This window comes from Dipodomys spectabilis, unplaced genomic scaffold (assembly GCF_019054845.1).
Source record: "Dipodomys spectabilis isolate Male_0828 unplaced genomic scaffold, ASM1905484v1 ptg000779l, whole genome shotgun sequence".
Taxonomy (NCBI): Eukaryota; Metazoa; Chordata; class Mammalia; order Rodentia; family Heteromyidae; genus Dipodomys; species Dipodomys spectabilis.
The window spans coordinates 22,105-36,423 of NW_024871456.1; the positions used below are offsets into that span (position 1 = coordinate 22,105).

The window sequence follows — 14,319 nt, forward strand, 5'->3', positions numbered from 1 at the left end:
CTCTGTCTTTATCTCTTTCTGTTTCTCCATCTTCATTTCTCTCTCCTTTGTCTCATTCTCTCTTTCCTTGTCTGCCTCGGTTTCTCTCTCAAGCTCCCCCCCTCCTTATACACACACGCACATGCACACACACCCATGCACACTCACACACACACACACAAGCTGACTCAGAGGCCTTGATTCGGCAGGATGGAAACGGAGTACAGAGAGAGAGGAGGAAATCTGAGGCCGAAACCAGGGATTAAATGGACGCCTGTCATCCCAGCGACTCAGGAGGCTGAGATCTGAGGCTCACGGTTTGAAGCCAGCCCAGGCTTTGAGTTCAAGTCCTAAGACTGGCACCAAAAAAAAAAAAAGAAGAGTAGGGAATTTACCTCTGTCTGTTGAAAGGGCTCCCAAAGGTAATGTTTTCTTCCACAGTGGCATTTAATAACCAAGGCTTTTGAGCGGCGTAAGCCACGGAATACCTGCTCCTGCTGGGAAGGGAAAAGGAAACACGGGAGTTATGCAAAGGCCCTGTGGTCTGTGTGTGTGTGTGTGTGTGTGTGTTTTACTACAACTAAGGAAAAAGAAAGGTTGGCGAGGTATCTCAGACACAGAAGTGGGAAAACTTCGAAAAGAGCAAAGTTTAAGAGCGATCAGCTCGATTCAGAAATGACTCAATAGGCTTCCTAAACGAAAGAGGTTGGAATTACATCAACATGTCCTAGAAAAGTTGGATTCTGTTATCCTGATGAAGTGCTTCCAGGTTTAAACCACTCATTGAAATTTTCTTTTCTAAAATGAGAAAAGAAACTTTAAAATAATTTAAAAGCCGACTCATAATTCATTCTCTCAAGAAGCCAGGCATTTTGCCCTATATTAAAAAGCACTTTAAAGCCCAGCACTGGTGGCTCCTGCCTGTCATCCCAGCTGAGATCTGAGGATTGAGGTTCAAAGCCAGGAAAGTCTCTGTGACTCTGATCTCCAAGGAACCACCCAAAAGCTGGAAGTGGAGCTGTGGCTCAAGTGGTAGAGCGCTAGCCCTGAGCAAAAAAGTTCAGGGACAGCGCCCAGGCTCTGAGTTCAAAGCCAGCACGAAACAAAACAAAAATTTAAATTAAAAACCTACTTTAATGAACTGTTAATATTGTTCATAAACCTCTAAAAAACATGAATTGATGCTGTATTTATAGCCTGCGTTCTGTGGCTTCGTTAACACATTTCAAATGGTCAATGTGCAAAACACATATAGGTAACCTAGCCATAGAAATACTTCAAAACAAAGAATAAGAGACTGGACACCATCTCCAGTTAACCAGCAAAAAGCTGGACTGGAGGCATGGTCAACGAAGTAGAGCGCCAGCCGTGAGCACCATGGAAGACTTAAACTACCCCACACACCAATAATAATAATAATAGTAATAATAGTAGTAATAAACATTTTTTAAAAGGCATCTTGAGAAGAGTCCGACTCCACCTGGAAATTATACATTTGAGCTCCATTTTGGACATCATAGCGAAATCGTTTAATATTCCAAGACCATAAGAATAACGTCTTCCCCGTCCCTCCTCCCCTTCTTTTCCTTTGGGGGGGAGGGGAGCTGGGAGTTTAATTTGCAAGAATTAGGAACATGTAGGGGTGTAGGAGAGGAAGAAGATGATGAGCCTGGGGTTTGGGGAGAAGGGACAGGTCAGTGTCAAAGTCAGAATTCCGGGGTCCGTTAGTGATCTAGGATGACCGTTAACCGAGAGGATGATGGTTAAAGGAGGCATTAGAAATGCTCAGGAATCTTCTGGAAACATTCTCTCGTTCAGAGGCTCTGGAGAAGACAAGAGAATGTCCATCCATTCCCTGGTAGCCTTTAAGATAAATTACGAATGAGTCTGCACACAAAGAAGCGGTGAAACCCAAACTTTGATTTGTCTGCCTCCTTCAACCTTCGGATTCACAAGAGTTTTTGGTTGCTTCTTTTTTTCTTGGTCGGTCGTGGGGCTCGAACTCAGGGCCTGGGCGCTGTCCCTGAGCTCTTTCCCTCAAGGCTGGCGCTCTACCACTTGAGCCACAGCGCCACTTCTGGTTTGCTGGTGGTTCCTGGGAGCTCAGAGTCTCACAGACACGACTCGTGGAGAAGATTATTATTTTAATGTTAATGAAGTGGACCTGATGAGCCCTTTCATTTGGAAAATGAATCCTGTTGGCAGACTGCCAAGGTTGGAGGATCACGGCGACTTGTGAGTAACTGGCCAAGACGTTTTAATAAGCAACTATACACAGGGTGCACAAGATGGCTGGAGAACCAGGGATTAAAGATGAAGGAAAAGGGGGTTATTCTTATTAAAGTCAAGTTAAGATGAAACAATAATGAATAATAATAATAATAATACCTTCTGTTTCCTTCAAGAGAAGACTCAGATTCATTTACACTGCAAGTATGGGCAAACAGCATTCATTAATGATGAAGCAATAAATATAGAAGGCGAGAGGTGAACACATCAACAATACGCATGAACGAATAAGCAAACGGGCAGGTGCTAATGGCTCCCAGGACTCACAAAGAAGACGGAGCCAGACCTTTGTACGTGACGGTTGCCTCCTTTCACTGTATTTCCAATCTCTCCTCGTCTTTACCATTTGCCCTGTGTCTTTTAAATGGCTACTTGGCTACCCTGGGAAGAAGTATTTGGGGGTGTCTGTAAGACATCTCTCTAGGTCCCCCACCAAGCCTGGAAGAAAGGCAGACTCCAGGAGTAAATCCAACCACCGCCATCAGAGTCCCATGAGGCATTTGGGTGGATCTGTGGGGTTCTTTGGGGGGCTCTAAGTGTCCCCAGAAATCACACTCCCTCGCTGCATTTGGTTACTTCCTACGTGATGAGGTTGTTGCTGGTGGGAAGATCAATGGTTGGTTTCACTGATTCTGTGTTGGGAATTCACATTCGACCCCAGCCACCCTGGAAGTTCTTCATTTAGCCACGGCGACATAAACTAAATTCAACGTATGTTTAGATAGTAAATAAATATTTATGGAGTATATATTCATATAGCTATATTTGCACGTAGACCTGTTTATAGAGTAAACATAATATATAAATTATATAAATATATAATTATATGTCATTTTACATACCATTTATAACAGTCTATACCATCATATTGTATATGTAATAACCTAAAGTAGCATATAGTATAATATATAATACGTATAATATATACCATGATATGATATGATATATTGTCTATCTAAGCGCAAGACTCTTAAATGCTTCTAATGTAGATCTAACTGGCACCCAAGGGGAAATCTATTCCCTTTGCCCTGGGAGGCTTTATGTAAGAGCTGTGAGGGGCCTGGCCTTCGTTAGGATTGAAATGCCAGCAGGTGACTTCAATCGTGTTCTCTGAGAAGGAGGAGGAGGAGAGCAGGAGGAGCAGGGGAAATGGATGGTGTCGTTCACAGCTTGGCCATGCAGGGGAAAACGTCCACTGCTCACGGGAGACTGTCAGCCCAGGCTGAAGATGCGAATCTAGATGCCCCAACTCATCCACAGTTACCGTCGACTCTATTTCAGCGATGGTCACTGTGCATTAGAAATGCTTCCTGATTGTGTCTCATGAAGAGCACAGTCAGGAGCCGGTGCTGATGTGGTCAGGCTGGTGAGAATATGAAAGGGAGCTGGGCTTAGTGGCTCCCGCCTGTCATCCCAGCTACTCGGGAGGCTGAGACCTGAGGATCGCGGTTCAAAGCCGGCCCAGGGAGACTCTCATCTCCAACGAACCCCTAGAAAACCGCAAGTGGAGCTGTGGCTCAAAGTGGTAGAGCACCAGCCTTGAGCAAAAACAGCTCAGGGAACCGCGCCCAGGCCCTGAGTTCAAGCCCCACGACCGACACAAAGTAAAACAGAATAAAACAAAATGGGCCGCCATTGACCTCTCTCTATAAATAAGTCTTGGCTCGCATCCTGAGAGATGCCTGTGTACTGAAACAGCAGGTAGAATTACTGGCAGTGGGGATAAAATTGGACATTGCTGAGCCAGGCTCTCCAGCGTGGGCAAAACCAAGATTTAGGCCAAAGTGCATGCTGGGAGGTGATTCCTCTGGTTTCTAATAACCAGAGCATGGCGATTCCAGCTCTTTGGTTTTACCACCAAGTAAGTATGTCTCTACACATGGCCAATGATGTCCTGGGGGGGCAAGATCCGACTCATCTGAGGACCACTAGACTTTAATCTGATGTCTTATGAACGCGATCGGCGTGTACTGGGTGAATACAGATGACTTCCCCTTCCTCTTTCTGACTCGATTTGTTATTACGACGATGTCATTACTACCATGTGCTTTGAAAACTCACACGCCACGACCCTGACATTTAGAAAGAGCATCACACGAGAGGATTTCCTATTTCACCCCCTTCCGATTAAATAGCCTACTACGCTGGCCTACGCTTCTAGATTCTTCCAGTGTCTCCGTCCTTCAAGTGGGGAGGGAAACATGGTGAGGATTTCCCCGTTGATTGGTCCATATTTCCTCATCTATCCACCAACATTCTGCACTTGAGCCTTACAAGTACTGCTAGTTCTCGAGCTAAAAGAGGTTAGTAATAGGTTTACTCTCTATTGAAATACCATTAATTTACCCATTCACTTCACGCATCTTCGTTGATGTTACCACAAACGCCCATCCATGAACTGTTTGATCATTTTCATGCACGGCATGTAAGATTTCCCTTCCCTTTTTTGAAGTCTGTGCTGACTTATTCCTTCCTTTGGAAGATGATCGGACGCACAGCAGAGCGATACCAATGAAATGCAAATATACTTACTAATTCCACTGAACTCTACCCTCCAAAGTCTGCATCTCCCCGAGAATGGCTAGGAGAAGAGAAGACTTCCCGCACCCGACCTGGCCTACGATCATCGTGAGCTGACCTACGGAAACAAAACAGGGCAACCACCAGTTGAGAAAGAAGTTTCTAGAAAAATCAAAGGAGAACGCACTTCAACCCAGGTTGCTGGTTGGCTTGTGACTCGGGAGGCTGAGATCTGAGGATCACAGTTTGAAGCCAACTCCAGGCAGAAAAAATCCATGAGACTCTGATCTCCAATGCACCAGCAAAAAGCCAGAAGTGGCGCTGTAGCGCAAGCGGTAGAGCGCCAGCCTTGAGCTGAAGAGCTGAGGGACAGCGCCCAGGCCCTGAGTTCAAGTCCCACAACCAACAAAAAATAATTAACAATTCCCCCACCTCAAAAAAACCCACCATTCAAGCCACTCTTACCAGTTGGAATTCGGATGTCTATGTTGGATAATGTAGGAACACTGCTACCCCAGGAGAAAAACCCATTGGTGACCTGGAAAATACGAATGCCAAAGTGAAAGACAAGATCTCTCTCTCTCTCCTCTCTCTCTAACTGTCTCTGAGCTTCTTTGGCTCAAGGCAGGCGCTCTACCGCTTGAGCCACAGCGCCACTTCCGGCTTTTTCTGCGTCTGTGGCACTGAGGAATCGAACCCAGGGCTTTCCTGCATTGCTAGGCGAGCGCTCTACCCCTGAGCCACCTGCCCAGCCCCAGATCAATTCCATGTCACAGCTTCTTTATGGCCTCCATGACACACAGCAAATAACGCACGTGCAGGGGTTTTCTGATTGGTGGCAAGAGGTGTAGCAAAGTCCTTTGAACTCCTGGATCCCTTACCCAGGAAGCGGTGCTTCTTGGAAAACGACGGAACCATCATAAACATATTCCAAAGAAATCTCTACCTTCCTTCTTTGTCTCCTCTACTAGACAAGGCCAAGGGAACAAGAGAATCTACCAGAAATCATCAAGATGACTTTTAACAGCTGAGAGAGGCCCCGTAATGAATGAGTTTCTGGAATGGAGTCAACTTACCACCACGTTTAGTAATGTTGGAAGGAGTCCAGGTGAGCAGAAAATAAACACAGACACATGAAGCAATACCTGCTTTAAATATCAACACGCATCACCAGGGCCGGGCGCCGGTGGCTCCCGCCTGTCATCCCAGCTACTCAGGAGGCTGAGATCTGAGCATCACAGTTTGAGGCCAACCCCAGGCAGAGAAATCTGAGAGACTCGTATCTCCAGTTCATCAGCAAAAAGCTGGACGTAGAACTGTGGCTCAAGTAGCAGAGCACCCGTCTTGCATGAAAAAGTCAAGGGAGAGTGTGAGGCCTTGAGTTCAAGCTCTACTTACAGCAAACACACACATACACACACACACACACACACACACACACACACACACACACAGAGTCACAAGTTATTCGGTATTTTTCTTTGTGTGTGCAGATCCTGGGGCTTAAACTCAGGGCCTGGGCTCTGTCCCTGAGATTTTTTTTTTGCACATGGCTACTAGTGTTCTACAGCTCTACTTTTGACTATTTGGTAGTTCGCTGGAGATAAGAGTCTCACGGAAAGCCAGGCACTGGTGGCTCACACCTGTCATCCCAGCTACTCAGGAAACTGAGCTAAGAGGATCACAGTTCAAAGCCAGCCTGGGCAGAAAAGTCTATGAGACTTTCAGCTCCAATAAACTATTCAGAAAAGGCTGGGAGTGTCACTGTGGCTAGAACTTTCTAGCCTTGAGCAAAGGTCAGGGACAGCACCCAGGCCCTGAGTTCAAGTCCCAAGACTAGCAAAAAAAAAAAAAGTCTCATGGACTTTTCCCACCTGGGCTGGTTTTGAACCTCGATCCTCAGCTCTCAGCCCCTGAGTAGCTGGGATGACAGGAGACAGGCATCGTCTCGATGATCGATCAACGGGGTCCTAGAGATCTTATTCTAGAATGTGTCAGAGAGCCAAGTTCTTGGCTTACCGTGGCTAGACAGGGACCCATCCCCTGCTCCAAAGTCTCAAGTATTCATCTGATCGATTCACAAGCCATGGACACCTGAGCCAGGTAACCCCTCCTTTGCCTCTGAGCACCCCATTAGCTAGCGGCCTGTCATAAACCACACACTCCTGCAGTCTTTACCTGCATTCTTCAATCCTGTCATCCCAGCTACTCAGGAGGCTGAGATCTGAGGCTCACAGTTCAAAGCCAGCCCCGGGACAGACAGCAAAGTCCGTGAGATTCTTCTCTCCCATGAACCACCAAAGTGGAGCTGTTGGCTCCAAGTGGTAGATTGCTGTAGCCTTGAGCAAAAAGGAATCTCAGGGATGGCACCCAGGCCCTGAGTTCAAGCCCCAGCACTGGCACACACACACACACACACACACACACACACACACACAGACCAAACACTTGACACCACTGCCAGAAATACAGCAGCTCTTCACCCGCCACCAACGCCTGTCCACCCCCTTCCCGAATCCAGCCGGGCCCAATTCCAAAGTTGCCGACCTTCCAACCACTCCAGGCCTCCATTCTCCATGAGGGAAAGTGGTCTCCCCCCCCCCCATACGCTTCCTACCTGTTACCTGTCTCTTAACTCCAGCAGCTTAAACCACGGCCCTGCCCTTCCTGTCCCAGAAACACGTTGAGCTCACCGTCTCCCGACTGTTTGCTGGTGCTCCCCCTGAAGTCCTCTCGCCCAGACCTGCACGCGTTGACATGCACGATATTGTCCCCAAACGTCACTAAGAAGCGTCTCTCTTCTAGAAGCTTTTCACACAGCACAGACATCAACGGCTTCCTCGCTGAACTGCGGCTGCTCTGAATCCCATTTTCTCTCTCTCTGTCTCTCTCTGGTGCTTAGACTCCTGTTGGGGATTGTCTACTGTCTACTAGCTGTGCACTTCGTAATTTTGTCCTAGCGTGCACGCCGTAGGCTATGTCTGCACAAACTAAGATGGCCCACGGCCTTACTTAGGTGATATCATCGATGGTAAAGCACCAATCCCACCACTCATGGGTGGGCATTCGGTGCTGGGTGGAAACTGTCCCTTCTTCTTTTCCGACCTAGCACCAAATCGGGAGGTTGTACTGTGTCTCCCTGGTTGTTTTCTAAAACATGGTGGTGGTGGTTTTTATTTGTTTGTCTTGGTCCGTTGTGGGACTTGAACTCAGGGCCTGGGCGCTGTCCCTGAGCTCTTCAGCTCAAGGCTGGTGCTCTACCGCTTGAGCCACAGCGCCACTTCGGGTTTTCTGGTGGCTCGTTGGAGATCAGAGTCTCAAAGACCTGTCTGCCAGGGCTGGCTTTGAACCTCGATCCTCAACATCTGAGCCTCCTGAGTCGCTGGGATGACAGGCGGGAGCCGCAGAGCCGGGCTCATGGTTACATGTTTAAAGCACTCCAGCGGACACCAAAGTGAAGAATAGTGAGCGTGTCGCCCTGAAACTCTCTGGCCTCGCTTCCCCCCACCCTCAAAGCATCTATACTGAAGTTTTATGGCCACCTCGGGTGATGAACGGTGACTCAAAGAGGCAGAGCCATTGCTCCAAAGTCTCATCTCAAAGTAACGGTCAAGCAACAAGAGCATTCACTGACTCCCTGCAAGGGCAAGCTTGCTGCAGTGGCAGATGCAGACATGTCTTTTCCCTCCCTCCCTCCCTTTCTTTCTCTCCCTCCTTCGCTTTCTCTCTTTCTCTCCCTCCCTCCTCTTTCTCTCTCTCAGGGTAGCTACAATAAGGAGGTTTCTTAACAGCCGAGTCTTAGGATGCAGATGGTCCAGGGTACAGAGGAACAGGCCTGCTCTTGGATCTGCGCTGCATCCTGCTCAACGCTGATTGGTTCCCGTCTTCCTGGGCCTTGTCCCCTACCATCAGTGGTAGGTCTGGGTAAGTGTTAGGCGGCACAGGTTGACCTGTTCTACTTCAGCTTAACGCCAGAGCCCAAAGGCCAAATCCCAAAACCATCACTAACTAATTTATTTCTCTTGAAAAGATGTAGATTGTAAACCAAGCATCGGTGGCTCCCGCCTGTCATCCCAGCTACTCAGGAGGCTGAGATCTGAGGATCATAGTTCAAAGCCAGCCCGGGCAGGAAATGTCTGTGAGACTCTTGACTCCAATGAACCCCCAGAAAACCTTAAGTGGCGCTGTGGCTCAAGTGGTAGAGCGCCAGCCTTGAGTGAAAGAGCTCAGGGACAGCACCCCGGCCCTGAGTTCAAGCCCCGGGACCAGCACACACACACACACACACACACACACACACACACGCGCGCACACACACACACACACACACGCACGCACACACACGATTCTCATTTCTTAGCTTTGTCATATCAGTGTTTGCCTATGAATCCATTCATGCAAGAGTTTGAGAGGACACAGTAGCGTCTCACACACACGCAGAGCGAAACAGCCCGTGGTTATTTCTGAAGCACAGAGAAGCAGAACTGAGAAATCGTACACCCCACAGCGTGTTTTTAACTACAAACCACAGCCGCCATCAGACACAGACGGAGGACACCCTCACCGGATGCCCGGCCCCAAACCAGTCCCGCCTGTGCCTCTATTGGTACAGGAATCCAGGAAATGAAATGACCTTTATGGCCACATCTTCTGTTTCCACCGAGCGCAGGTGCCGCGACTCACAGCTGTCCAGGTGATACCTTCCCGGCTGCTTCCTGTTGATCGTTTTCGGTTGCTACATTCCAATGGGAAAAGAAAAAACACAGGTTGAAGCTATTACTACTTCACTCAAATCCCGGGGAATTTCTGGGGGAAGGAAGGAATGTGTCAGATAAAAGTCAGTCACACACAAGGTGAGGAATTATTGGGGGGGTTTTTGGTCTTAAGATAGATGGGTGAATTCTATCTTAGCATGGAAAGTTCTAGATCCTCATGGCTCACTCTCATTATCATAGCTGCTCAGGAGGCGGAGATCTGAGGATCGAGGTTCAAAGCCAGCCCAGGCAGGAAATGCCCGTGAGACTCTTGTCTCCAGTGAACCACCAGAAAACCTTAAGTGGCGCTGTGGCTCAGGTGGTAGAGCGCCAGCCTTGAGTGAAAGAGCTCAGGGACAGCGCCCAGGCCCCGAGTTCAAGCCTCATGACCGACAAAAAAAAAGTATGGGTTTTCCCAATGGTCCTATGAAAGGTGAACTGGAATTTATAACACGGCTCATCTGGGGGAAAATCATCGTCTTTTCAACTTCACATAGAATGTAGATGTTACTTTTAAAGAATTCCTTCAGCACGTTTCTTTCAGTGATATTTCCCTCTCCCTGTAGCTCTGATATCATGGAGTCTCCTTCATTCAAATGTTATACGATGTCTAGTGACGGGGACCTTTAACTGTGTCGTGACCATTTCTCTTCTTAGGAGGTGTGTGTTACGTAATGATCGAGTTCAACACCAACCCTCCATGAGCTAGAATAGGCTCTCTCTCTAAACATATATATATAAAAATGCATATATACACACACACATGTGGACATGGACATACATACGTGTGTATACACAAATATGCACACCTATACGTATATATAAAATATACACACACACACATACATATACATATAGACCCATATATTTATATACACACATAATATATACAGACATATTTACACACATCTAAAACGACACTCAAATGTGTATGTATACACACATTTATACTCATGCATGTACGTGTGTATATGCGATATGCGTGTATAGATATCGATAGAGGTATAGATATCTTTGAGCCTTCTTCCTCATCCCTACCGTCTGAACTTGAAGTTCTCATCACCTGGGTGTCAAACATAGATGCTCAGGGCTTGTAGCTCAGCACGTGCGTAGCAGGATGAAACCCTGGATTCTATGTCCAGCCCCGCACCCAAAATAATTGCTCCTTGAATTACACAGCCCTCTGACCTCTCTCTCCCGGCAGCCTGTGGACAGCCTGGGAGGGCTGAGCGTTGAGATCTGCCTGGATGGACATGTCCGTGAGACCCCATCTCAACCAGTGGGCCAGGTATGGTAGTGTGCACGTGCCAACTCAGCTGGATGAAAGGCACAGGAGGCGCGGGCAGGCGCTGTGGCTGGCTCTGGGCTCACGCACAAGATGCCCGACAAAGGACAAACGCAGAAAAGACCGGGGGTATGGTTCAGGGGGTCAAACACCTGTCTTCCTACCTCCAATACCCTGAGTTCCGATTGCGTTGAACTGTGTTCGTTGTTGTTGTTGTGTTGGGGGGGGTACTGAAGATGGGACCCATGGTATTGTATCTGCTGGGAAAGTGCTTTGCCAACTGAGCTACAGCCCAGCCCTGTGGTTGGATGATGTTTGTGCAAGTGTGTGTGTGTCTGTCTGTCTGTCTGAGGGTGTGCATGCACACGCCTGGCGATCCTCTTCCCTAGAGATTTAAACTCCAAGGCTTCCGCTTTCTTCCAGTTGCCGCCCGATGCCCGCACCCCGTCTCTGCCCCCCCCACCCCCCGCAGGGCCAACGCTCACCACGCCCGTGTGCTTCTTGCACGACTCAAATGGCAGCGCGCCCTCCCCGGCCCTCCAGCTGTGGCCGCTGATCTCGTCGCTCAGCAGGAACTCGCTCAGCTTCTGCACACTGCGGAGGTCAAGCGACACACGCGCACACACGCACACACATGCACACACACACACCAGGTCAGCTCGGATCACACACTAGCCCGCCCCGCCCAGCCCGCCCACCAGCGCTCAGCCAGGGCCGGGGAGCGGGGAGGCCCGCCAGGCCCCCCGTGGCCAGGCCTGCAGCAGCCTGCAGGCCGCCAGCACCTCCAGACTCTCAGACCCACAGCAGGGCAGCCCGTGGCCAGCACCCCGTGGCCAGCACCCTGGCCAGCCCGTGGCCAGCCCGTGGCCAGCCCGTGGCCAGCCCGTGGTCAGCCCGTGGCCAGCCCGTGGCCAGCCCGTGGTCAGCCCGTGGTCAGCCCGAGGCCAGCCCGTGGTCAGCCCGTGGCCAGCCCGTGGCCAGCCCGTGGCCAGCCCGTGGTCAGCCTGTGGCCAGCCCGTGGCCAGCCCGTGGTCAGCCTGTGGCCAGCCCATGGCCGGCAGCCACCCTGTGCAGGCTCTGGCCTTGCGCTTCCCCTCCACTCCTCATTAAAGGCAGTGGATGAGGACGAACCCGAAACGCAGCCGGCAGCCGGCATGGTGACAGTGACACGTGCACGGGATGCTGACACATGACAGATCTACTACAGAGCTCACAGATCCTGTAATAAATACGTAAGATACCATAGATACCTCACACAATGTATAACACTGTATGGTGCATAACAGATACTACATATAATTGTATAATATGTACTATATATGATATATGATATATATACCTATTATATATGTACTACAGTATATGCTATATATACTGTGTAATATATAATATACACAATATTATATACAATATAGATATGTATACTATAGTATACACTGTATAGTATACACTACGTACTATACTATCTATACGATATAGTATAGTATATATACAGTATGCTATACAGTGTATATACTATGTATATATATACTGTATATATACTATACGATATAGTATAGAACATACTATATCTATACTATGTTGTATATATATATATATATATATATATATATACGACACCTACATAATAATAGTATATACCATCTCTATATAATAAGTAGTATATAATATATACTATACTATATGTTTTATCTATAGTATATATAGCATATATGCTATATAGTGTATATATGGTATATATAGCATATACTATAGTATATATTACATATTATATCAATATAATTACATAGATATAGTACATATCTATATGTAAATACATACTCTCCATAAAGATATAGAGTATATAATATACAGTATATATCGGATACAGTATATAATAGATATATAAATATATAGATACATAATATATCGATATAGATGCAGACAAACATGTTAATGGGATATTGACTTAGGGGGATGATATAGACATAAACATGTCTATCATACAGATAAAAATGTATGCATGCGTATAAATGGAACATAGAGTTAGCAATAGACAGATGATAGAGACAGATGATGGAGAGCAGCCGGGCACCGTGGCTCCCGCCTGTCATCCCAGCGACTCAGGAGGCTGAGACCTGAGGATCACAGTTCGAGGCCAGCCCGGGCAGGAAAGTCTGTGAGACTCTGATCTCCAGTGAACCACCAGAAAACCGGGAGTGGAGCTGTGGCTCACGTGGTAGAGCACCAGCCTTGAGTGAAAGAGCTCAGGGACAGCGCCCAGGCCCTGAGTTCAAGACCCAGGACTGGCACAATAAAATGGAATAAAAGATTTGCCTTCTCTGCAGCGTGCACTAGTCAAACCCTAACATTCATTTTAGAGAGATAAGCTTTTAGAAGTCGATCCTACTTGGTCCGTGGCTTTGGCACTCGGGAACTGTTCCCTTTATAAACAGATCGGCCCGTGATCAAACCAGTAAATCCCTTTGGTTGAGATCTAAAACGGGGGTGTTGCTCATCCAGAACCGCTCAGGGAATGAGCTCCCCGTAAGCATCCTAGAATTCAGGGCAGCAGGACTATAAACTATGAATGGGGGTGAGGGAGCCCCCCAAAAAACTTAACACAACCATCTTTGGATTGCTTTGATCGTTTGCTTTCCCCCAGCTCAGCGGGTCCAAGTGCTTTTGGCGCTGGAGGATTTCTGGATTTCCCCGAGCCGCGGCTGCCGCCGGTGCTAAGTCTCCTGAGCTGCGTCGGAAAGCCGAGGCAGAATTCTGACTGCACCCAGCAGCCATGAAAGGAAGAGAGCTGTGAAATGCGGGGGGTGGGGGGTGTGGAGGGAGAGAGATGAAAATAAACACACCCCAAAATAGCCAAGGCCGGGTCACGGATCACGGTTTGAAGTGTCTCCCTCCGGCCAGAGCGCTGCCTTATTTGGAAGCAGGAGCTTCCACGTACCGCCTGTAATCTCGACAGATAGCTCAGAGGGGCCACACTCTGTCAGCGGAATTGGGGGCGGCTGCGGCTAGAGGACTCGAATTCTTCAAACCCCCAACAGCTCCCAAAGATGACAAACGACCTAACTGCGAAAAGACCCTGATTCATAGGAGGACAATTTACAGCCATCTGAGTGTGTGTGTGTGTGTGTGTGTGTGTGTGTGTGTGTACCAGGACCGAGGCTTGAACGCCTGGGCCTCAGGAATGGCTTTCTTCACTCAAGGCTGGTGCTCTACCACTTGAGCCTCACCTCCACTTCTGACTTTTTTTTCCCCTGGTTCATGGGAGATAAAATCGCCCGAGCTTTCCTGCCCAGGCTGGCTTTGAACTGCGATCCTCAGATCTCAGCCTCCTGAATCATGATGATAGGCATAAGCCACTGGCGCCCGGCTACATCTGAATGGTATCTGGTTTTGAGCTACTTGTTAGTGGGTGTAAGCCGTTGCCTGAGCCTCAAACAAACAACACACACTGCTTTTTCTCAGCCTGTAAACACGGGGGGACTTGGGGGAATT

General features: G+C 48.2%; 1 protein-coding gene across 1 annotated transcript in view; it reads right to left on the bottom strand.

Annotated features, from left to right (window-relative positions):
* The window catches only part of LOC122102255 (ATP-binding cassette sub-family C member 9), a gene marked incomplete at its 3' end in the record, with an annotated part of 63,175 nt that overhangs the window by 20,672 nt on the left and 28,184 nt on the right, over positions 1 to 14,319 (bottom strand). The window contains exons 14-19 of the mRNA XM_042672869.1: positions 11,313 to 11,421; positions 9,422 to 9,523; positions 5,254 to 5,326; positions 4,801 to 4,906; positions 2,368 to 2,406; positions 375 to 476 (exon numbers count right to left, since the gene is read on the bottom strand). Coding sequence (XP_042528803.1) covers positions 375 to 476; positions 2,368 to 2,406; positions 4,801 to 4,906; positions 5,254 to 5,326; positions 9,422 to 9,523; positions 11,313 to 11,421 — 531 coding nt within the window. The remainder of the gene's footprint in view (positions 1 to 374; positions 477 to 2,367; positions 2,407 to 4,800; positions 4,907 to 5,253; positions 5,327 to 9,421; positions 9,524 to 11,312; positions 11,422 to 14,319) is intronic.